The sequence below is a fragment of the Anomaloglossus baeobatrachus genome, chromosome 7 (genome assembly GCF_048569485.1).
Source record: "Anomaloglossus baeobatrachus isolate aAnoBae1 chromosome 7, aAnoBae1.hap1, whole genome shotgun sequence".
In the NCBI taxonomy this organism is placed as follows: domain Eukaryota; kingdom Metazoa; phylum Chordata; class Amphibia; order Anura; family Aromobatidae; genus Anomaloglossus; species Anomaloglossus baeobatrachus.
Genome location: NC_134359.1, coordinates 44835146 through 44859537, shown reverse-complemented (window position 1 = coordinate 44859537; position 24392 = coordinate 44835146). Strand labels below are relative to the sequence as shown.

General features: G+C 41.9%; 1 protein-coding gene across 1 annotated transcript in view; it reads right to left on the bottom strand.

The window, feature by feature from the left end:
• Window positions 1-23273, bottom strand: part of PSMD14 (proteasome 26S subunit, non-ATPase 14) — a 122718-nt gene extending 99445 nt beyond the window's left edge. Inside the window, exons 1-2 of the mRNA XM_075318832.1 lie at window positions 23150-23273; window positions 8700-8751 (exon numbers count right to left, since the gene is read on the bottom strand). Of these exons, the coding sequence (XP_075174947.1) occupies window positions 8700-8747 (48 nt within the window). The 5' untranslated portion in view covers window positions 8748-8751; window positions 23150-23273. The remainder of the gene's footprint in view (window positions 1-8699; window positions 8752-23149) is intronic.
• Window positions 23274-24392: the final 1119 nt, after the last annotated feature.

The window sequence follows — 24392 nt, the reverse complement described above, 5'->3', positions numbered from 1 at the left end:
TGTGCATGACCAAAAGTACGAGATCTTGCGCATTGAGCCAAAATCAGGAGTCGGACGCGGGTGGCAGCAGAGTTGAGATCTACCATACTCTGACACTGCGCATTCATGAGCATGCTAGCACACCCACAGGCGTTCTTACATGCTAAAGGGGCTGACTAGCCAAGGGAACTGTGATTCAGACTAGGGAGGGGGGGGGGAAAGGCGCAGATAGGGTCTTACCAGGTATATAAAAGGGCAATGTGTAGTGATATACACTCACCTTATGTGGTTGTGAGGGTCACAACCACCAGAGATAGCATACATATAGACGTGAACGAGTCTTCAAACCAGGAGAGAAGGGGTTAACACCGCACAGTCGCAAAAAAAGATGTAAGATTGTTGATTAATAATTATTTTATTCCATAGATCTACACGTTGAGGTATAGAACCTCTTCCTCAGGATTAAAAAAAAAAAAAAAAAAAATCAACGTTTTTTGGTCCTGAGGAAGAAGTCCTATACCTCGAAACGCGTAGACCTATGGAATAACATTATTATTAGCTAATCAACAATTTTTCATCTCTTGGCGACTGCGCGGCATTAACCCCTTTCTCCTCTCCTGCTTTGAAGACTAGCCAAGGGGACTAAAGCCCTTGCGACTAGTCGCTTGCCTCATTAGCATATCTAATGGGATCTTTAGAAATACTTTTTATAAAGATCTCTTTATCTATGCTAGTGTATACAGGAACGGGAAGGCAGCTATTAGTAATGTGTACCCAGAACTGCTCGTGGTACTGGGTGCAGATTGCACCTGACAGGTTCCCTTTAAAAACCCGCAAAATGTCAGTCTCCATCTCAGATTTCACTACAGATTTCACCTTTCAATGTAGATGGGTAACACCCGCCAGGCTTCCATCTCCTTAATGCTCCGATACCTTCACAAACAACTTGTGTCTAATAATTAAAAAATAAACTAACGTTTTCCAAATTGTTTTTAAAGGGAACCTGTCACCAGTTTTTTCCCTATTAAACCAAAAATATCTCCTTCTGCAGCTCCTGGGCTGCATTCTAGGAAGGTGCACCTTGTTGCTGACCCCCCTTGCAGGCCCCTAAAAAAAAACAAACAAAAAAAAAACTTTATAAAAGCTTACCGATTCCTATGCAAATGAGTTTGGTTGGCCAGATGGGCGGGCTCTAATTCAGCTCCTGTCGCTATTCGCCATCCTCCAGTCATGATTTACATGGGAAATACCGCCCCACGCTGCTGGAGTCTCGCGCAGGCGCATTTCGCTGTGCCCCTATCGCGGGGCTGAGCATAAAGTTTCACTTGCACGAGCACCAGTGATGTATTCGCGCAGGCGTGAAATTATGGGCGGGGCTGTGTATGACCTCACCAGCGTCATCCTTGTACCCGCCCATAATCTCGTGCCTGCGCAATTACATCACTGGCGCTTGCGCGAGGGAAACTTTATGCTCAGCCCCGTGATAGGGGCACAACGAAATGCGCCTGCGCAAGACTCCAGCAGCATGCATGTAAATCACGACTGGTGGATGGCGAACAGCGGCAGGAGGAGGGGCAGGAGACAAATTAGAGCCCGCCCATCCAAACTCATTTGCATAGGAAACGGTAAGATTTTTTAGGAGTCTGCAAGGGGGGCCAGCAACAAGGTGCACCTTCCTAGAATGCAGCCCGGGAACTGCAGAAGGGGATATTTTGGGTTTAATAGGGAAAAAACTGGTGACAGGTTCCCTTTAAGCAAATCTTAAATCAATGATACAATTAGAATAGAAATGTACTATTTGTATATTGAAGTCAGAGTCAAATCCACCAAATGACCAATACAGGTTTCCATCACCCGAAAGGGAAGTTAAATGCCTAAGTAGGCGAGAAAAGGGGGGGGGGGGGGTGGAGAATAAAAAAAAAAAAAAAAAAAAAAAAATGGTACTTGGCGCCAAGGAAAATAAAAGTGCTTACCAACTTAAAGACAATCGCAGACGACACACAGGAGCGGAAAGTGTTATTTATTGCTCTGTGCATATGATTTACGCTACATGTTTCTTAAGGAGCACTAAATTAACATTTTGCTAATTTCTCGGCAGAATCAATTGTATGAAGCCCATATGTCGACCTTTCAGACACATTTTCTCACATTTCGAGAAGACAGATGACAGAAGCTGGAATTAAGGAAGTTAATTGTGACATCATTAAAATGCGCATTGAGAACTCCGAGGGCACAAACAAGGTGAGAAACCCCTCTTGACTTTTCCTATGTCTCCGGCACACAAAGGTCGAGCAACATCGGAGACAAAGATCACAGGCGGCCGTGTCATCTGCCCGGCTCCCGGGTTGGGCTGTGCCACCACATGTTCCTAAAAAGATATCTTTTCATGCCAGATGAGGCTGATGAAGAACAATAATAGCAATTATAAAAGATATTTAGTTTGGATTCCATAAATATATTTAAAATAGGAGTCTTATTTGTTCTTTAGACCGGGTAACATATTGGTTACAGAAGGAAAAACTGTACAAAATGTTAGAAAAATGATTTTTTTTTATCAAAAAGTACAGTAATTAAAAAGTTGCCAAAGATGGACAACCTCATTAAAAGGAAGATTCCAAAAAAAAGCACCAAAGTGCCTTATTTCTGAGCGGACGGAGGTGGTCACCTGCAGAAGCACTGGTGCGTAAGATGCAGGTTTCCGCCAACTGCTCAGTGCGGTCACCATCTTTTCAATCGCAGAGGACTCCTGATAAGGTCACGATAGGTGAGATATCTACAGAGTGCAAAATCCAGTCCACGAGCCATCAAAATGTAACAATTTTTTTTAAAAAAATGTTGTAACATGTTTTTTCTTGCATTGTCACTCGTTGGACGTGGTTTTCTGAGTTGCCCGTTTTTTTTTTTAGTCTGTACCTTGTCAAGATTTTTTTTCTCCATTTTTTTAATTATTCATTTTTTTACACTGCAGAAAGACTGACGGTATGGAAAAATAGAACAAATTTGCAGGGGTGAACTACACAATTAAGGAGCGTGTGATTTAAAATTTACGGTACTTCACTGGACTAAAAATGGGACCCATACACGGGTGTTGAAACACGCGGCATATTGAAAATAAAAAAAAGAAACAAAAAAAAAAAACCAAAAACATGCTTATGCTAAAAAAAAAAATCTAAAAATGGGAAGAGCAAATGTTAAAAAAAAAAAAAAATTGCCAAATTATTTTAAGAAAAAAAAAAAATAAGTTTTTTTGCCAAAAATGTTTAGTGGTTCCTTGGTGGGATAATAATAATAAAAAAAAAAAAAAAAAAATGCCATATACTCCTCTAACAGACAGTCACTGTTCGCTGGTTCTGCTACATGTCTCCCTGCGTCAGTCTCCTCTCTTGCACCATTCCAGTAGATGTCAAGTGACCGCTGCAGCTAATCAGCAGCCACTGATTGACTGGAGAGGTGACATCCCATGCCGGAAAGAAGCAAAGGCGGAAAAGTGGAAAATGTGGTGTTTGCAGGCGCTGCTGCGTCCAGAGGAAACAGGGTAACCAGGAGATTGGAATTTTGACAACGCGTTTCGGAGTTGTTCTAACTCTTTCATTAGGTACAAGGAAGCAAGGAAGACAGCAGTACTGAGAGATCTGATAAATAAGCAGGGTTTTGTTGTTTTTTTTATTCTTATATTTCCATGGGCTCATTTTTAAAACAACAAAGATCTAGACAATCCCTTTAACATGGGTCTGTAAAATTTAAGCATGAATGAGCCCCAACGCTGAGCATGTAAATAATGGTTTATATTTTAGTTATTAACCCTATACAAAGGTCATCTAAAAACATTTAATGGGGTCTTCCGCTGTATTTGCAAACAGATCAGGGCGGAGCTACTGTATTGGGGGCGGGGGAAGCATGCTTACATGCATAAATTTCCCCTTGCCCTAGCGCCATCAGAACGGAAGAAATGACTACTAGTCACCTAACCCTGCAGCTAATCAGTGGCCACAGCAGTCAGGTCACTAGTGGACATGAGGTCATTGATATCTGTCTGGCAAAGATAATTCCTGCCGACCGGCTGCAGTGGTCACTTGATTCAATGTCAGGAAAGAAAGGAGAGATCACAAAAGCAGTGGGGTCCACAAGAGAGAATATATATATATTTTATATATACATAGACATATATGTATACACATATGTATATATATACACATACACACATATATATATATAATTACATATATATATATATATATATATATATATATATATATATATAATACACACACATAAAAAATGACAATGTCTTGCTTTTATTTGTTCATTTTCATACATTTTTTTTTTCTTTTTATTTATCATTACTTTTGTCAGATTAAAGTTATTTCTGTGACCATTGTATTGTGGGTTTTTCTTTAAACGAGGGGCACCAACAATTTTGACCGTGTATTTTTTTTTTGTGATTGTACGCTCTCATGAGCAGGGTTGACTTTTTTTTTTTCTTTATTCTTTCCATCTAATTACTATTGTATTTTCTATAACTGTTTGTTTTTTTGTTTTTTATATGATGCTCCTGAATTGTAGAGTGCAGCAGAATATGTTGGCGCTATAGAAATAAAGATATTAGATATATATGTGTGTATGTATGTGTATATATATGTGTGTGTGTGTGTATGTATATGTGTGTATATATGTGTGTGTGTGTGTGTATGTATATGTGTGTATATATGTGTGTGTGTGTGTGTAAATATATATATATATTATATATATATATATATATATATATATATATACACACACACATATATACACACATATACATACACACACACACACATATATATACACATACATACACACATATCTATATATCTAATATCTTTATTTCTATAGCGCCAACATATTCTGCTGCACTCTACAATTCAGGAGCATCATATAAAAAACAAAAAAACAAACAGTTATAGAAAATACAATAGTAATTAGATGGAAAGAATAAAGAAAAAAAAAAAGTCAACCCTGCTCATGAGAGCGTACAATCACAAAAAAAAAATACACGGTCAAAATTGTTGGTGCCCCTCGTTTAAAGAAAAACCCACAATACAATGGTCACAGAAATAACTTTAATCTGACAAAAGTAATGATAAATAAAAAGAAAAAAAAATGTATGAAAATGAACAAATAAAAGCAAGACATTGCTGCTTTTTTGCTTCCACAGAATTTAAAAAACAAAAACTCATGAAACAGGCCTGGACAGAAATTATGGTACCCCTGGAAATAATGTGACAAAAAGGACATGTTAAATCAAGGTGTGTCCACTAATTACCATCACAGGTGTCTACAATCTTGTAATTAGTTAGTGGGCCTGTATATAGGGTTACAGATACTCGCTGTGCTGTTTGGTGACATTGTGTGTACCACACTCAACGTGGACCAGAGGAAGCAAAGGAAAGTTGTCTCAGGACATTAGAAAGAAAATTATAGACAAGCATGTTAAAGGTTATAAGAACATCTCCAAGCAGCTTGATGATCCTGTGACTACAGTTGCACAAGTTAATCATAAATTTAAGATCAATAGAACTGTAGCCAACCTCCTTGGACGTGGCCGTAGGAGGAAAATCTATGAAAAATCAAAGAGACAAATAATACGATAACAAAATAGCGCAGAAAAACGTCTAAAGAGATTAAAGGTGAACTCCAAGCTCAAGAAACATCAGTGTCAGTTCACACCATCTGCTGTTTGACCCAAAGTTGACTTCATGGGAGACGACCAAGGAGGAGATCATTGTTAAAATAAATAAATAAATTATAGAAAAGCCAGACTGGAATTTGCCAAACTACATGTTGACAAGCTACAAAGTTTCTGGGAGAATATCCTATGGACAGATGAGATGAAAATTGAACTTTTTGGCAAGGCACATCAGCTCTATGTTCACAGACAGAAAAATGAAGCATATCAAGAAAAGAACACAGTGCCTACTGTGAAACATGGAGGAGGCTCTGTTATGTTCTGGGGCTGCTTTGCTGAATTTGCACAGGGTGTCTTGAATCTGTGCAGGGTACAATGAAATCTCAAGTCGATCAATGGATTCTAGAGAGAAATGTGTTGCCCAGTGTCAGAAAGCTTGGTCTCAGTCGCAGGTCATGGGTCTTGCAACAGGATAATGACCTAAAACATACAGCTAAAAACACCCAAGAATGGCTAAGAGAAAAACATTGAACTATTCTGAAGTGGCCTTCTATGAGCCCTGACCTAAATCCTATTGAGCATCTTTGGAAAGAGCTGAAACATCTGGAAAAGGCAAACCTTCAAACACGAGACAACTGGAGCAGTTTGCTCTTGAGGAGTGGCCAAAATACCTGTCGAGAGGAGCAGAAGTCTCATTGACAGTTACAGGAATCGTCTGATTGCCTCAAAAGGTTGTGCAACAAAATATTAAGTTAAGGAACCATCATTTCTGTCCAGGCCGATTTCATGAGTTATATTTTTTATAAATTCTGTGGAAGCAAAAAAGCAGCAATTTCTGACTGTCATTTGTTCATTTTCATAGATTTATTATTAATTATTACTTTTGTGAGTTTCAAGTTATTGCTGTAACCTTTGTGGGTTTTTCTTTCATTATACGAGGGGTACCCACAATTTTGACTGTGTGTGTAAAATTTATATATATATATATATATATATATATATATATATATATATATATATATATATATATATATATATATATATATATATATATATATATATATATATATATATATACACAGTTAGGTCCAGAAATATTTGGACAGTGACACAATTTTCGCGAGTTGGGCTCTGCATGCCACCACATTGGATTTGAAATGAAACCTCTACAACAGAATTCAAGTGCAGATTGTAACGTTTAATTTCAAGGTTTGAACAAAAATATCTGATAGAAATTGTAGGAATTGTACACATCTCTTTACAAACACTCCACATTTTAGGAGGTCAAAAGTAATTGGACAAATAAACCAAACCCAAACAAAATATTTTTATTTTCAATATTTTGTTGCGAATCCTTTGGAGGCAATCACTGCCTTAAGTCTGGCACCCATGGACATCACCAAACGCTGGGTTTCCTCCTTCTTAATGCTTTGCCAGGCCTTTACAGCCGCAGCCTTCAGGTCTTGCTTGTTTGTGGGTCTTTCCGTCTTAAGTCTGGATTTGAGCAAGTGAAATGCATGCTCAATTGGGTTAAGATCTGGTGATTGACTTGGCCATTTCAGAATTTTCCACTTTTTTGCACTCATGAACTCCTGGGTAGCTTTGGCTGTATGCTTGGGGTCATTGTCCATCGGTACTATGAAGCGCCGTCCGATCAACTTTGCGGCATTTGGCTGAATCTGGGCTGAAAGTATATCCCGGTACAGTTCAGAATTCATCCGGCTACTCTTGTCTGCTGTTATGTCATCAATAAACACAAGTGACCCAGTGCCATTGAAAGCCATGCATGCCCATGCCATCACGTTGCCTCCACCATGTTTTACAGAGGATGTGGTGTGCCTTGGATCATGTGCCGTTCCCTTTCTTCTCCAAACTTTTTTCTTCCCATCATTCTGGTACAGGTTGATCTTTGTCTCATCTGTCCATAGAATACTTTTCCAGAACTGAGCTGGCTTCATGAGGTGTTTTTCAGCAAATTTAACTCTGGCCTGTCTATTTTTGGAATTGATGAATGGTTTGCATCTAGATGTGAACCCTTTGTATTTACTTTCATGGAGTCTTCTCTTTACTGTTGACCTAGGGAAAGATACACCTACTTCACTGAGAGTGTTCTGGACTTCAGTTGATGTTGTGAACGGGTTCTTCTTCACCAAAGAAAGTATGCGGCAATCATCCACCACTGTTGTCATCTGTGGACGCCCAGGCCTTTTAGAGTTCCCAAGCTCACCAGTCAATTCCTTTTTTGTCAGAATGTACCCGACTGTTGATTTTGCTACTCCAAGCATGTCTGCTATCTCTCTGATGGATTTTTTCTTTTTTTTCAGCCTCAGGATGTTCTGCTTCACCTCTATTGAGAGTTCCTTAGACCGCATGTTGTCTGGTCACAGCAACAGCTTCCAAATGCAAAACCACACACCTGTAATCAACCCCAGACCTTTTAACTACTTCATTGATTACAGGTTAACGAGGGAGACGCCTCCAGAGTTAATTGCAGCCCTTAGAGTCCCTTGTCCAATTACTTTTGGTCCCTTGAAAAAGAGGAGGCTATGCATTACAGAGCTATGATTCCTAAACCCTTTCTCCGATTTGGATGTGAAAACTCTCATATTGCAGCTGGGAGTGTGCACTTTCAGCCCATATTATATATATATATAATTGTATTTCTGAACATGTTTTTGTAAACAGCTAAAATAACAAAACTTGTGTCACTGTCCAAATATTTCATATATATATATATATATATATATATATATATATATATATATATATATATATATATATATATATATATATATATATATATATATATATATAAATATTTATTTTTTTTTACTCTTTTTTCCATTTTTTTTACGGATTTATTTTTTTCATTTTTTCTGGCACCAGACTGCATCTATTAATAAGGGGATTGTATAGATGATAAAGAACCCTTTAATAAAAACAAGCATTAATAATAATCAGTTTGAAGTCCTGATAAAATATCTAAAAATTATAAACATATGCAACTTTTAAAATACAAAAAAAAAAAAAAAAAGTCAATAAAATGTCTACTGACCTGACCAAGTCCAGGCATCCCACCTCCAAGTCTTAGGAGACGATCCATTTTTCTATGAAAAACAAATAAAAAATAAAGAAAATGAAATGACGTGCACCTTATCAGTGAAACGACATTCACCTTCAATCACTCAGTATGCCAAAAATATTGGTGGTAATTACAACACAACATCAGTCTTCCTGTTAATTAACGCCACATATTAATTCAAGAAGCTGTCTCCTCCGCTAATTAACAGACAGTGTTTGCGTCTTTACGTTTAGTTACCATAAGTCATAAAAAAAAAAGAAATTGTTTTTGATGCAGAATTTTAACTGAAAAGGTATTTTTTCCCCTTCTCTCTCCCCTAAAGAGCATCTTGCAGAAAGCGCTGCCCGGATGGCTGAGCTCTGATTGCCGAGTGTGCTGTTAGAATGGAGAAAACCTGACTTTTACATCTTATTTAAAGAGTAACATTCTCATTAGTGGATCCTTCACTAATTAACTTTACGCTTGTCACTTTTCATCAAAACTGAAAGTGAAAGGATAGCAAAGCGGAAAAAACAATAAATGAACTTTAAAAGAAGGATAAAAGGTCCTTTTTTGGGGGGAGACAATTTGCTTTTCTGTTTGATGAAAGTTTTAGGATGTTCTGAAATAGTTTTGCAGTACAGATGTGAGCAGCTACATAAGGCCTCGCTCAGGAGAAGGTGCTTTCCGACAGTGGGCGACGTGAACCCCCCCCACACACACACACACACACACACACACACACACACACACACACACACACACACACACACACACACACACACACACACACACACAAAATACGGAAGGTAACCTGTATGTTATCCGTTTTTGTTTTGTTTTTTTTGCACACCCATTGACTTAACCCTAGAACGCATACTTGGGGCCTCGCAGGCCTGCTAGGTCATTTGTTTTCTATGGTAGATTGAATTGCTTGCGCGTTCTAGGGTTAAAAGGGATGACTCTGATCAAAGTATGCGGTGATGTTTTTCAATCAGACCATCTCTTCTTGTGTAAAAAAAAAAATAAATAAATAAAATTATGTAAACTGCTACATTAAAGGGAACCAATCACCAGGATTTTCGTATATAAGCTAAAGCCAGTGCTATACTGGCACTATCAGGCTGATTCTATACATACCTGTAGTAGTCAGCTCGGATGTTTAGGTTTTGAAATCCAAGAAAGTAAAGTTGCTAAAATCATCAGCTTCTTGAGTGACAGCAGCTGAGGATCAGATAATATCTGGGGGGGGGGGAATCAGTTATCCCCTCCCCCTGTTAGAATTAGCATAAGAATTATACAAATTATTTACTATTTCACTAGCAGGACCTGTGTGAGGTCATACCCATGTGACCAGGAGGGGCGGGGCCTCAGCCAATAAAGCCGATACCAGGAAGCAACATTTTTCTGTTGGTTGCGGCCCCGCCCCATCTGGTCACATGGGTATGACATCACACAGGTCCTCCTAGTGAAATATTAAATCGATTGTATAATACTTATGCTAATTCTAACAAGGGAAGGGGATAACTATGAGTACCCCCAGATATTATCTGCTCCTCAGCTGCTGTCACTCAAGAAGCTGCTCATTTTATAAACTTTACTTTCTTGGATTTCAAAACCTAAACATCCGAGCTGACCACTAAAAGTATGTGGAGAATCCGCACTATAGTGCCAGTATAGCACTGGCTTCAAGTTATATACAAAAATCCTGGTGATTGGTTCCCTTTAAAGGGGCCTTGGGGTATAAGTATGCATTCACTATATGTGACTGCAAGCTTGTGCCGAGCGTGTGACCAAAAGCATGTGATTTTCCGCACATACGGTCACATTCCAACTAGACATGCTCAATACAAGTAAATTGAATAAGGCTGTAAACGTCTAGTTGGAATGTGGCCGGAAGTATCCAAATCGCACACATGTGGTCACATGACCAGAGAATGCAGTGTTGCTGTGAGGATTCAAAACTCTGCAGTATCACAGTGATTGTAAATTTGCTCCCCAAGACTTTAAAACCCCTTTAACTTGCATTGGTCAGCATGCTGTACATATGCGATCCACTGTGCACATGGACTGTCATTCATTCATCTGAACGTAGCCTATAGTGTGCAGAAAACATACAGAATTACTAGAAAAAGCACAAAAGTTTACATTTTGGTCATACTCGTACAGGATTCCCTGCATTTTATTTTATTTTTTTTTACCAGGTCTTAAAGTGGGTGTTTAAAAAATTAGGATCACTCAAACCCTACATAAGGGCCGTTTCACACATCCGGCATTTCGCCTGATTACCGGATCCGGCACACTCCAGTACAGTGCAATACTGTAGAATGGCATCGCGGCAAGCTCCAATCACATGCTGTCATGTGACCGGAGCTTGTCGCGATGCCATTGTACGGTATTAACACTGCACTGGAGTGTGCCGGATCCGGTAATCAGGCGAAATGCCGGATGTGTGAAACGGCCCTTAGGCAAGAGTCCACAGTGAAAAAGTAAATCATGGCTATTGGGATACAAGAAATCGCATTTCATGAGTCCCAGATGTAACCATCACATACTGCCCCAATTCATCACATAGTTTTCGCCAGAATTCTCTTTGCAACTTGGGTTTCTGCAAAAATGTTGTGACCTTTTGTGATCAACTTTAGTAACTTTTTTCAATGATCGGGATACATTTCTTGCAGATGTGCACAGCAGCTGAAAGATCTGCCAAATTCATTAATAGGCGAGTGTCTCTTAAAGGGGTTGGCTACTACTTTGACAACCCCTTCTCGTTCACAGAGTAAGAAAAACCCCAAAACATATACTCACCTCCTGTGCCGGCAGTCGCTCACAGGAGGCTCACAAGAGGTTATGTCACACGCGTACCATGGCCAATCACCGCTGACGTCTCTCTCCCCGCCTTCAAACGTAAAAGTAATTAACAGGAAGTGAGATCTGCGGATGCTCACTTCCTGTGGATCACCCGCAAGAGAAATTGAAATGTCACGGTCTTAAAAAAACGGCCTGCAGGTCTGCTTTTGCGGCACAGGAAAAAAAAAATACATGCATAAAATGCATGCAAAAAAATGCAGCTGCCTTTTTACACTCTGTTTTTTTACAATAGAAAGCAAAGAATCGACATGCTGTTTAAAAAACGCAGCAGATTTCCATTTCAAATCAGGAAAAAAAAAAAAAGCAATTATGTGCATGAGATTTCAGTAATCTAATAGCTATTGCTGGTACTGTAAAAAGCAAATTTTAATTTCCACAAAATTCATTTAACCCCTTCAGCCCCCGGGCACTTTCCGTTTTTGCGTTTTTGTTTTTTGCTCCTTTTCTTCCGAGAGCCGTAACTTTTTTATTATTCTGTCAATCTTGCCATATGAGGGCTTGTTTTTTGCGGGACGAGTTGTACTTTTAAATGAAACCATAGGTTTTACCATATATTGTACTGGAAAACAGCAAAAAAATTCCAAGTGTGGAAAAACTGCAAAAAAAGTGTGATCGCACAATAGTTTTTGGGATGTTTTATTCACCGTGTTCACTATATGGTAAAACTGATGTGTGGGTGTGATGCCTCAGGTCGGTGCGAGTTTGTAGACACCAAACATGTATAGGTTTACTTGTATCTAAGGGGTTAAAAAAATTCACAAGTTTGTCCAATAAAAGTGGCGCACGTTTTGCGTCATTTTCCGAAACACGTAGCGTTCTTATTTTTAAGGATCTATGGCTCAGTGATGGCTTATTTTTTGCGTCTCAAGCTGACGTTTATAATGGTACCATTTTTGCGCAGATGCTACGTTTTGATCGCCTGTTATTGCATTTTGCGTAAAACTTGCGGCGACCAAAAAACGTAATTTTGGCGTTTGGAATTTTTTTGCCACTACGCCGTTTACCGATCAGATTAATTGATTTTATATTTTGATAGATCGGGCATTTCTGAACGCGGCGATACCAAATATGTGTATATTTATTTATTTTTTAACCCTTTAATTTTCAATGGGGGGGAAAGGGGGTTGATTTGAACTTTTAGGTTTTTTGTTTTTTTTTTATTTTTTTAAAACTTTTTTTTTTCACTTTTTTTTTATTTTACTAGTCCCCCTAGGGGGCTATAGCAATCAGCAATCCGATTGCTGATCGCTATCTGCTGATCACAGCTATACCTCTGTAATCAGCAGATTCAGTCACTTTGGTTTTCCCTCTGCTCTCGGCCGAGGGAAAACGAAAGTGAAACATCGTAGCAGCAGGCGTCATCACATGACCCTGTGCTACGATGGCAACCACCGATAGTCACGTGATAACACACGTGACTTCCGGTGGGGGCGGCGGTAAGTAACAAACATGGCCGCACGCATTTAAATCTTGCTGCCAGACTTTGGCAGCAAGATTTAAGGGGTTAATGGCCGCGGGTGGAAGCGATTCCACCTGCGGCTAGCAGGCACACATGTCAGCTGTTGAAAACAGCTGATATGTGTGCCGATCCACGCCGCCTGCCCGCGGCAGGGGGCGGGGCTTAACGGGACACGATCCTGGACGGATAGATCCGTCCAAGGTCGTGAAGGGGTTAAAAAAACCATGCAAGAAAAAAAAATGCAGCAAAAATGCAAAGTGTGAACATAGTCTAAGATGCTACATTTTTGATGCAGCATCAAACTCATCGTGAGAGCTGAACCTTAGGCCTCTTTCGCACGTACGTGTCTCCGGTACGTGTTTGGTCCATTTCCTCACGTACCGGAGACACGGGCACACGTAGACCCATTAAAATCAATGGGCCTGCGCTCACGTGCGTTTTCTGCCATGGACCGTGTGGAGCATACGTGTGCTCCACACATAGACATGTCTGTTTTCTCCGGCATCACGGGAGTCACACGGCCCGCACACGGACGTGTTCCGTGTGACACGCATCGTAGAAAACACACGCGTCTGAGAAAAAAAATCAAACCTTACTAACCTTCTCCAGCCCTCCTGTCTCTGCCGCTGCTGTCACTTGCTTCCGACCGCCGCTCATTATGCTCATTGCATATTCACTTCACTGCGGGCCGGAAGCGGCAGCAGCGGGGAGCCAGCCGGAGACCGAAGATCAGCACCACGGACAGCGACGCCAGGGACAAGTGAATAGAAAGTTCCCATTCTCCGTGTGTTATCACGGATAACACATGGAGAACACACGTGTGCCATAAACACGGCTCACGGAGGGCAAAACGCACCTCTGACACGTCCGTGAAAACAGTGCGTGGTTTTCACGGACGTGTGAAAGAGGCCTAACACAGAGGATACAGAGAACAAACCTAATGAGAACCAACTGCAAAGAAGTCATTTTTAAGACAAGAATAGAGAAAAGAAACAAAAAAATGTGTCCCAATAGCCTGTAAACCGTGGATAGGTGATATAGTTTAAGGAAATAAAACAATATGCTCACCTCCCAATTTGGGAGCAAAAATCCGCAACTATTCATGGCCTTCTAAAAAAACAAAAAAAAAACAACCCAATCTGCCGTATTTATGCCAAATATTATTGTAGAATGTATTGGCATTTCTGAGACGTCGCAGATACAGACAATAATAATGCTATCTATACTTCTTCCATACAAGAAATAGCACATTCCCCCGACAGACAAGCCTGAGATATGACTGTGAACAATGATATGTTTGGTAATTCTGATTATTTTTTGATGAACACATATGCTCTTGAATTAGAAGGAAAAAAAGGGAAAAAAAAAAAAACCTCTTTGTATGGAAGTCATCCAACATCTATGTCTACCACTACACTGGAAGAATGAAGTATAGTCTGACATTAAGAGAATGACAACAGACAGAGCGACAATGCAGTCTGAGCCTGGATGTTTATGTCACAGCCGTGCGTTGATGAGGACGCTGCCGCGCTGTCACGCTTCATTCATTATTTTTGGCAAAGTTAAGTTACAAAAGAGGTATCTCCGGGCTCTAGAAGGTTTGTTTCTTCCATTTAATCCCATTATCAAAATTTGTGCAAAGGTGACGTCATTGCTGAGTGCACTACATTATTTATTATTAATAATATTTATTTATAGAGCACCATTAATTCCATGGTGCTGTACATGAGAAGGGGGTTACATGCAGAACACATATACAAGTTACAGTAGACAGACTAGTACAGAGGGAAGAGGGCCCTGCCCTTGCGGGCTTACATTCTATAGATTGTATTGTTTTCTTTCCAAAGCTCCGTAGGAAAATGAAAGTGGCGACTGCTTCTCTTTTGCTTTAAACCAAATTAAGAAATCTATCCCAATTTATTTGCACAATAATGGTCTTTTAGTTAGTGGGGGCTACATGATTTTTCTTATTCACAGCACAAACAAAAATTAAAGGGGTTGTTCACTACTAGGATAACCCCTTCTGATTCCACGTCTATCCCAAGTAAAATAAAAAAAGCCTATACTCACCTCCGCGGCCACTTTGGTTCCAGTGCTCTGGTAACTGTGACATCATGCGAGCCCTGCATCTAATCAGCGCCGGCTTTTGTCTCCCCGCCTTCGGACAAACGAGTTAATGAACTGGAAGTGAGAGCTACGAATGCACTTCTTGTTGATAGCTCCTGTGTCCAAAAGCGGGGAGAGAGAAGCCGGTGCTGATTGGATGCGGGGCTCATGTGACATGAGTCACGCGAGCCCCAGAAAAGCGAGCGCTGACAATGCTGGAACCATGTTGGTCGTGGAGGTGAGTACAGGTTTTTTGTTTTACCTGGGAAAAATGTTGAATCAGATGGGGTTGTCCTAGTAGTGGAAAACTGCTTTAAAAGGGAACCGGTCACCAGATTTGGGGCCTATAAGCTGCGGCCACCACCAGTGAACCCTTATATACAGCATTCTAGCATGCTGTATAGAACATAAAAAACACTTTATAATACTCACCTAAACGGGCGGTGCGGAGCAGACACGTCAGATGGGTGTCTCCGATCTCCAGTACCGGCGCCTCCTCTTTCGGCCACGGCTCTTATATACAGTATGTTAGAATGCTGTATATAGGAGCTCACTGGTGGTGGCCGCAGCTTATAGGCCCCAAATCTGGTGACAGGTTCCCTTTAAGGATTACTGCTACCCAATCTCTATTAAGGACAGTAATAGCAACAGTCAGGAGCAGTGTAGCTGTGAATCCAGCACTGGCAAGTGCCCACGATGAGTCTTACTCGCGTTTTGATGCTGTGTAATTTCCCTGTGTGAAAAATGCTGTGTTTTACAGTACAAGCAAAGTATATGGGGTTAAATGAAATCTCATATCTACTCTGCTTCTTTTTTTACTTGGCGTAAACTGATTCGCGGTGTGTTTTTCCAATTCACAGCCTGGCAATTTCTTTGGTGGGTACGCTGAGTCTGCCGAGCAGACTTTCCCCATAGTCTTACATTAGATGCAGAAACTCAGCAAGTAGAAAACGTATTTTTGGTGCATTTACGAGGCGGACACGAATCAAAAACACATGTAAGCTGCACCCAAGCATGTCAATACCAGGAGGTTTCAAAAAGAAAAGATCTTTATTTAACCCCTTCAGCCCCCAGGCACTTTCCGTTTTTGCGCTTTTGTTTTTTGCTCCCCTTCTTCCGAGAGCCGTAACTTTTTTATTATTCCGTCAATCTTGCCATATGAGGGCTTGTTTTTTGCGGGACGAGTTGTACTTTTAAATGAAACCATAGGTTTTACCATATATTGTACTGGAAAACAGCAAAAAAATTCCAAGTGTGGAAAAACTGCAAAAAAAGTGTGATCGCACAATAGTTTTTGGGATGTTTTATTCACCGTGTTCACTATATGATAAAACTGATGTATCTATGTGATGCCTCAGGTCGGTGCGAGTTTGTAGACACCAAACATGTATAGGTTTACTTGGTATCTAAGGGGTTAAAAAAAATTCACAAGTTTGTCCAATAAAAGTGGCGCACGTTTTGCGCCATTTTCCGAAACACGTAGCGTTCTTATTTTTGGGATCTATGGCTCAGTGACTGCTTATTTTTTGCGTCTCGAGCTGACATTTCTAATGGTACCATTTTTGCGCAGATGCTACGTTTTGATCGCCTGTTATTGCATTTTGCGTAAAACTTGCGGCGACCAAAAAACGTAATTTTGGCGTTTGGTAAACGGTGTAGCGGCAAAAAAAATCCAATCAGATTAATTGATTTTATATTTTGATAGATCGGGCATTTCTGAACGCGGCAATACCAAATGTGTATATTTATTATTTAACCCTTTAATTTTCAATGGGGGGAAAGGGGGGTGATTTGAACTTTTAGGTTTTTTGTTTTTTTTATTTTTTAAAACTTTTTTTTTTATTTTACTAGTCCCCCTAGGGGGCTATAGCGATCAGCAATCCGATCGCTATTATCTATCTGCTGATCACAGCAATACAGCTGTAAACAGCAGATTCAGTCACTTTGATTTTCCCTCTGCTCTCGGCCGAGGGAAAATGAAAGTGAAACATCATAGCTGCAGGCGTCATCACATGACCCTGTGCTATGATGGCAACCACCGAGTCACGTGATAACACACGTGACTTCCGGTGGGGGCGGCGGTAAGTAAAAAACATGGCTGCGCGCATTTAGATCTTGCTGCCAGACTTTGGCAGCAAGATTTAAGGGGTTAATGGCCGCGGGTGGAAGCGATTCCACCCGCGGCTAGCAGGCACACATGTCAGCTGTTGAAAGCAGCTGATATGTGTGCCGATCCACGCCGCCTGCCCGCGGAAGGGGGCGGGGCTTAATGGGACACGATCCTGGACGGATAGATCCGTCCAAGGTCGTGAAGGGGTTAAAAAGGACGACATACCAAAGACAAAAATAGCAGAATCAAAAATGTGCAACAACACAGGGCATATCAAAGTGCGCCTGAGCAGGAGCTCAATGTCGGTGTGTGTGTATGACGTAGGACGCGTCATGCACCCCAGCTTCAGAAGAAGGAGGACAAAGATGGCTGAAAGAGGAGGCGCCAGTACTGGAGAACGGAGACACCCATCTGCACCGCACTGACCGTTTAGGTGCGTATTATAAAGTGATTTTTATGTTGTACGCAGTGGCCTGGGCTCTTATATACAGCATGTTAGAATCCTGTATATAAGGGATCACTGGTGGTGGCCGCAGTTTATAGGCCCCATATCTGGCCACAGGTTCCTTTAAGAATTAGGGAATACAATTTTTCCTGGGAGTGCTATAACGGTGGAAAAAGTAGGACAACCCCTTCAAAATGGAATTTTAATAAACACAGCCATGTCAAAATTTTTTCTCAATGAAAGTCTGGGTGCTGATAGCCCCAGCAATAACCAAAAGAGAAGCGCTCAGCCAAGCTCTGCTCTCCTATGACCTGAAGAGACGCTGTAAACTTCCTTTTGAATTTGTCAAAATTGTGGAATGAAAACAGCACCTGACTGATCACTTCTGCTGCTTTGGTTCATCCGTTGTGCATCCCCCATACTCTGGAACGCTCTACCTCAGCACATCAGACTCTCCCCTACTGTGGAAAGCTTCAAGAGGAACCTCAAGACCCACCTCTTCCAACAAGCCTACAACCTACAATAGCCCTCAGCCCAGGAGACCACTGCGCAACCAGCTCTGTCCTCACCTATTGTACCATCACCCATTCCCTGTAGACTGTGAGCCCTCGCAGGCAGGGTCCTCTCTCCTCCTGTAGACTGTGAGCCCTCGCAGGCAGGGTCCTCTCTCCTCCTGTAGACTGTGAGCCCTCGCGGGCAGGGTCCTCTCTCCTCCTGTAGACTGTGTGTCCAGTAGCCACTAATCATAGACATGTTTGATGGACGAGGTCCTGAAGAAAACATTGCACCAACTCTAATCACTCCCAATCTGCTAAGAATTATAACTTGTCAAAACCTTTTTTTATGTTCCACTTTAAAGTGAAGCTGTGCTTTCAGGTGATTTTTCAGAATCTGTTGTCCTGTGTGTACATGAGGGATAACACTTTTTCTAACCATTACATAGTTGTGTTTTAGCTGATGGGAGACTAGTAAATATGATGCCTGCCATGCACAAACTGCTGCTTGTGTCTCTGTTAAAGGGAACCTGTCAGGTGCAATATGCACTTAGAGCCACGAGCAGCTCTGGGTACATATTGCTAATCCCTGCCTAACCGTCCCTGTATACACTAGCATAGATAAAGAGATCTTTAGAAAAAGTATTTCTAAAGATCTTTTATCGTATGCTAATGAGCGCAGGGACTAGTCCCCTGGGCATTATTTCCCCTGGCTAGTCGGCCCCATAAGCTTCTTAGTACGCTAATAGTAATGATAGTGGGCGTGGTAATATGCTAATGAATGTGCAGCGTCAGAGGATGGTCGCTCTCACCTCTCCGCCACCATCGCTTCTCACTCCTAGATTTCAGCTCAGTGCGCATGATCCCCGGACTTCCGGTCATGCGCACTACATGAGTTTAAAGCTGTGACGCGTACACTCGGCTTCATAGTGCGCATGACCGAAACTCTGGGTTCATGCACACAGACAAAATCCAGCATCGGGCAGCGGAGAGGTGAGTGAGATCATCACCTGACGCTGCGCATTCATTAGCATGATAGCATGTTATTACGTCCCTGTGGTTGTGCTAATAGAGCTGGCTAGACAGGGGAACTAAAACCCAGGGGGACTAGTCCGTGCGCTCATTAGCATATGTTAAAAGATCTTTAGAAATCCTTTTTCTAAGGCCCCCTTCACACATCCGTGAAAATCACACGTGTTTCACGGACGTGTCAAAGGTGTGTTTTCCCCTCCTTGTGCCGTGTTTGTGGCACTACGCGTGTTCTCCATGTGTTATACATAACACACGGAGAACGGAAAGTCCCGCCTTACCTGCTTCTTCCAGAGCTGTCTGTGGTGCTGAATGACAGTGTCCGGCACAGGCCACGCCCCGCTGATGCTGCTTCCGGCCCCCAGTGAAGAAGATGCATTGTTCAAATTCACTGGGGGTCGGATGCAGGTGACAGCCGTGGCAGAGACTGCAGGGCTGGTGGGGATAACTACGGTATGTGTTCTTTTTATTTTTAAAATGACATGTGCGTTTCTCTGGCGCGTGTCACGTGGGCCCGCATCCATACTACATCCATGTGGCATAGGTGCGGGCCGCGTGACACCAGTGCTGCCAGAGAAACACGGACATGCCGCCGTATGGAGCACACGGGCTCACATCTGCTCCACACAGAGGCACGGGCAAATGGCTGAACACGTGTGTGCACATAAACCCATTGATTTTAATGGGTATACGTGTGCCTGTGTCTCCGGTACATGCAGGCACGTACCGGAGAGGCGTGCGTGTGAAGGAGGCCTAAAGAGATCTTTATCTATGCTAGTGTATACAGGGACAGTTAGCCAAAGATTAGCAATATACACCCGGAACAGCTCGTGGTCCTGGGTGCATATTGCACCTGACAGGTTCCCTTTAAGCACATGTTCAGAAGCAGCAGCATGGAAGATCGTTTACAGCAGAGCAGCTGTGAACCCAGCGCTGGGATCAATGATTTCACTACAACATATTCTGCTTTTGCTTCTCACTCCTCCTCCCATCTTCAAAGAGCCTTACATAATATAAAAGGAGGTGTAACCTGTGCAGACCGTGCAGCTTGCTATGACCAAAACAAATTTAGGCTGCTTTCACACTACGTTTTTTTAACATGCGTCCTGAACTTTTTTTTAACACAAAAACGGATCCAGTGCAAATGCGTTTTTATTTCAATGCATTTGCAATGGACTCGCGTTAACATGCGTTCACGTGCGTTATAGTAAGGATCCAGCGACTTGCAGTTTTTTAACTTTTTTCAAAAACGCTACTTGTAGCGTTTTTGAGCTGCGTCCAAATACTGCAAATTGCTGGATCCTGACTATACTGCATGCAAACGCATGTGAACGGTGGCATGCTGATAGACAGGATCCTGCTTGCTCTACTGAGCATGCCCAGAAACCAGCCTGGCGTGATCAGTCTCTCTCTCCCCCTCCCTCTGTCTCTCTCCCCCTCCCCCTCTGTCTCTCTCCCCCTCCCCCTCTGTCTCCCCCCCTCTGTCTCTCTCCCCCTCCCCCTCTGTCTCTGTCTCTCTCCCTCCCCTGCCCGAGAGCTGCAGACACTCGTAACCAAGGTAAATATCAGTTAACCAAGCAAAGCGCTTCTCTTAGTTACCCGATGTTTACGTTGGTTACGTGTGCAGGGAGCAGGCAGCCCGGCTCCTAGCAGCTGCGGACGCTCGTAACCAAGGTAAAAATCGGGTATCCAAGCAAGTTACCCGATGTTTACCTTGGTTACGAGCCTCCGCAGCTGTCAGATGCCGGCTCCCAGTCTATCACGTTCAGTTCCACTGACTCCCAATCACATGACTCCAATTCCCGCCCATAAACTTAAAGTGACAGGATCCTGCAAAATAACACATGCGTTTACATGCGTTTTTTGCTGTAAAAGCAGGATCCGCTTTTACAGCAAAAAAACGTTCATGATGCATGTTAAAAAAAAAAAAAAACGTAGTGTGAAAGCAGCCTTAGCTGCTTTTTCACAGTAAATACGTTTAGAGGGCACTGGTGAAGTGGCAAAAAAAAAAAAGCTGAAATTTCTGTAAATGTATTAGAACCCTGAAGCATGTATAAAAATAGCCAAATACTACCTGCTGCAGACTGACCAGTGCTGAAGACTTGCAATCTACGCTGTGGACACTTCATGCACCATGGGACTGAGATTTAGTTACCGTAAATCATATTCACAGTGCGGTTATTGCAATAAGCAGTTGATTTTCACAAAAGAAAATCCACTACATAGAAACTTACCCTGAAATGTTTAGTTACCTTAAAAAGTGTGACTGTTTTAACTTTTATTTCAGAAATCAATAGTACACAAAGATAAATAACTTTGGAATATTTTCAGGTTTACTATTATTTTAGGAAATAAAATTTTAAATGACAATTACGCTTTAAAAGTCTATGTCAAGAAAACCACTTACTAACTCTCCAGGACAGGTAATCAATGTATGGTATCCGGGGACAGCTGCGCAGCGAGAAGCAACAAGAGTCTCTAAACAATCTTTCTACAGTTTGTGGGGGGGTCTCAGATTTCAGGAAATTGTTTTTTTTCACCAAAATTTTAAATTCTTCTGTACGAATAGAAATTGTGTTTATTTCCTCTGAGGGCAAAACTGCTGGAAACCCCTTGTGAGCCCAAGAAAGGAGAGCCAAGACTAACATCCTCTATAATCCAATCCCCCAATTTCCTTCTTTAATACTTCTCTATGCTGTGCCAGTTTTCTGGAATGCTCTACCCTGAACAATGTGATAAGTATATAGCCCACACAATTTTAAGCCAGCATTAGAAACCCATCTCTTTAGGCAGGCTTATCTCACTTCACAAATGTAACTCTTCCCTGTTCCCTCTAATTCATCTGTCTCCACATCCTACATGCACTCAATAACATATGATAACAGTGGCTCAATGGTTAGCACTGCAGTCTTGCAGCGCTGGGGTCCGGGGTTCAAATCCCACCAAGGACGACATCTGCAAGGAGTTTGTATGTTCTTCCCGTGTTTGCGTGGGTTTCCTCCCACACTCCAAAAAAACATACTGATAGGGAAATTAGATTGTGAGCCCCCAATGGGGACAGTGTTGTCAATGTATGTAAAGCGCTGTGGAATTAACAGCGCTATATAAATGAATATATATAACTTCACTAAAACAGATCCTGGCTGATGACGGCTCATGCAGCGTTATATCATAACCCCAATTTATTACAATGATGGCTGGACCGTACATGACAAGCACGTTCTACCTATTGAGTCTGTGGTCATACGCAAGTTGAGAGGAAACAAAAAAAATAAACAAACCAGGATACAATAACAAACTCCCCGATTAGACTGAACTCACTGACGGATTCTCAGTTACCTCAGTCTACAGCGCAACACAGACAAATACTGCAATAAAACCCAATTATAAGTTAATTTTTAGCCCTAAATATATGCATTTAAATAAAAAAGGTGGACAATCCCTTCAACATTATAACTTAGGAAACGTACTATATGCAGAGATGAGGGACGCTGACGCAGCGATGCAAAAAGTAGTCACCCATAGCAACCTACAAGGATGGGGCATGGAGTCTGGTTGCTATCGGTAACAGTGCAGCTTTTCCTTTTCAGTGATGATCACTGTTCATTTCCTCCCTTGAGTTCTCATTTGTCACCATTTTCAATGCCTCTTCTTGCTGTCAGTGAATGGAGGCAGCATGAGTCGGCATTTCCCCCACAGGCCACCTTTACTCAGCCCTCCCGCATATCAACAGTAAGAGACCGAGGCATGTAAATAATACTAATAACCTCCATAATGGACCTGCAGCCCTGCACAACGCTCGGCGTCAACAACTACTCGAGTCCCAGGATGAAGCTGCGGCCTAGCCCCGAGCTACGCTCTCCTCTGAGCCTCATTAACAGCAAGTCTGCGGTAACGCAGCGGTTACGTGGCTTGTAGTGGGCGCCTTACCTGTGAGTAAACCTCTAACCCAAAAACCGGCGATTCTTCAGAACACTCTCTCCACAGCAGCCGCGGTGAATCAGCCAAATTTCATTCAAAGCAATGCATTTCGTGAACTTCCGGGTGCACTCTGACATCACTTCCGCTCCACTCCGGCTAACGAATCAGAAAACGCATACGGGATTACGTCTTTACGTCAGTGTATTACGCTAGAAGGGACGTATATGTTCTATGGAATACTAGAGGGAAAGCAATACTAACATCACGTGTCTGCAGCGCAGGAGCCATGTTTCGTGCGCCTATTCCTATTAACGTACTACGTAAGAGGAGCGCTACTAGAAAATGGCCACCGGGCATCACCCTTTTCATATTTGTATAATTATTTGTAAATGCCTATAATTGTTAATGTAGGTACGAGGTAGTGTGCAGCAGATCATTTTTACATGCTTTTGTCAGCGCCATTTGAATCGACAATGTTATTATAAGGGAATGTTCACACAGAGGGTTTGAGCTTCATTTTTCTGGCCCCAAAACTCTGACATCAAACTGTGAGGGGTGGGATTTTTTTCTGCTTCCTTTTGATATGAATCAATATTTTCTGCTCGTAAGATGGACGAAGAAACATTTTTTTTTTGCCTTGCAGAAAATAGGGGGGAAAAAACCAATCTCCTCTATAGGCAATGGCATGTTTCCCATGAAAGTAATGGGAGGCTGATATGATGGGTAATTTAACCCATTTTTAATGAAGATTTTGGAGTAGAATTTACACCGTAATCCGCTTCAAAAGCTGTGTGTGAACATACCTTAAAGGGGATGTCCACTGAAGACAAGTTATAATTGATTGATGGGGATCCAACTGCTGGGGTCTCTTTACACAATGAAGCTGGAAGTTGTATGTCCGATCACTAGTGATGAGTTAGCACTACTATGCTCGGGTGCTCGGTTCTCAAAACTAGCAGCTGTATGCTCGGGTGGGCACCACTCAAGTACCTAAGTATAATGGAAGTAAATGGGGGACTCGGCCATTTTTCCGGAATAATCCCCCATTGACTTTCATTATACTCAGTTCTCGGTAACTGCTCGTTACGACTACCGGGCACCCAAGCATGGTAGTGCTCGCTCATCACTAGTTACGAGACCTGAGCATGGTAGTGCTCGCTCATCACTAGTTACGAGTACAGAGCACCCGAGCATGGTAGTGCCCGCTCATCACTAGTTACGAGTACCAAACACCCGAGCATGGTAGTGCCCG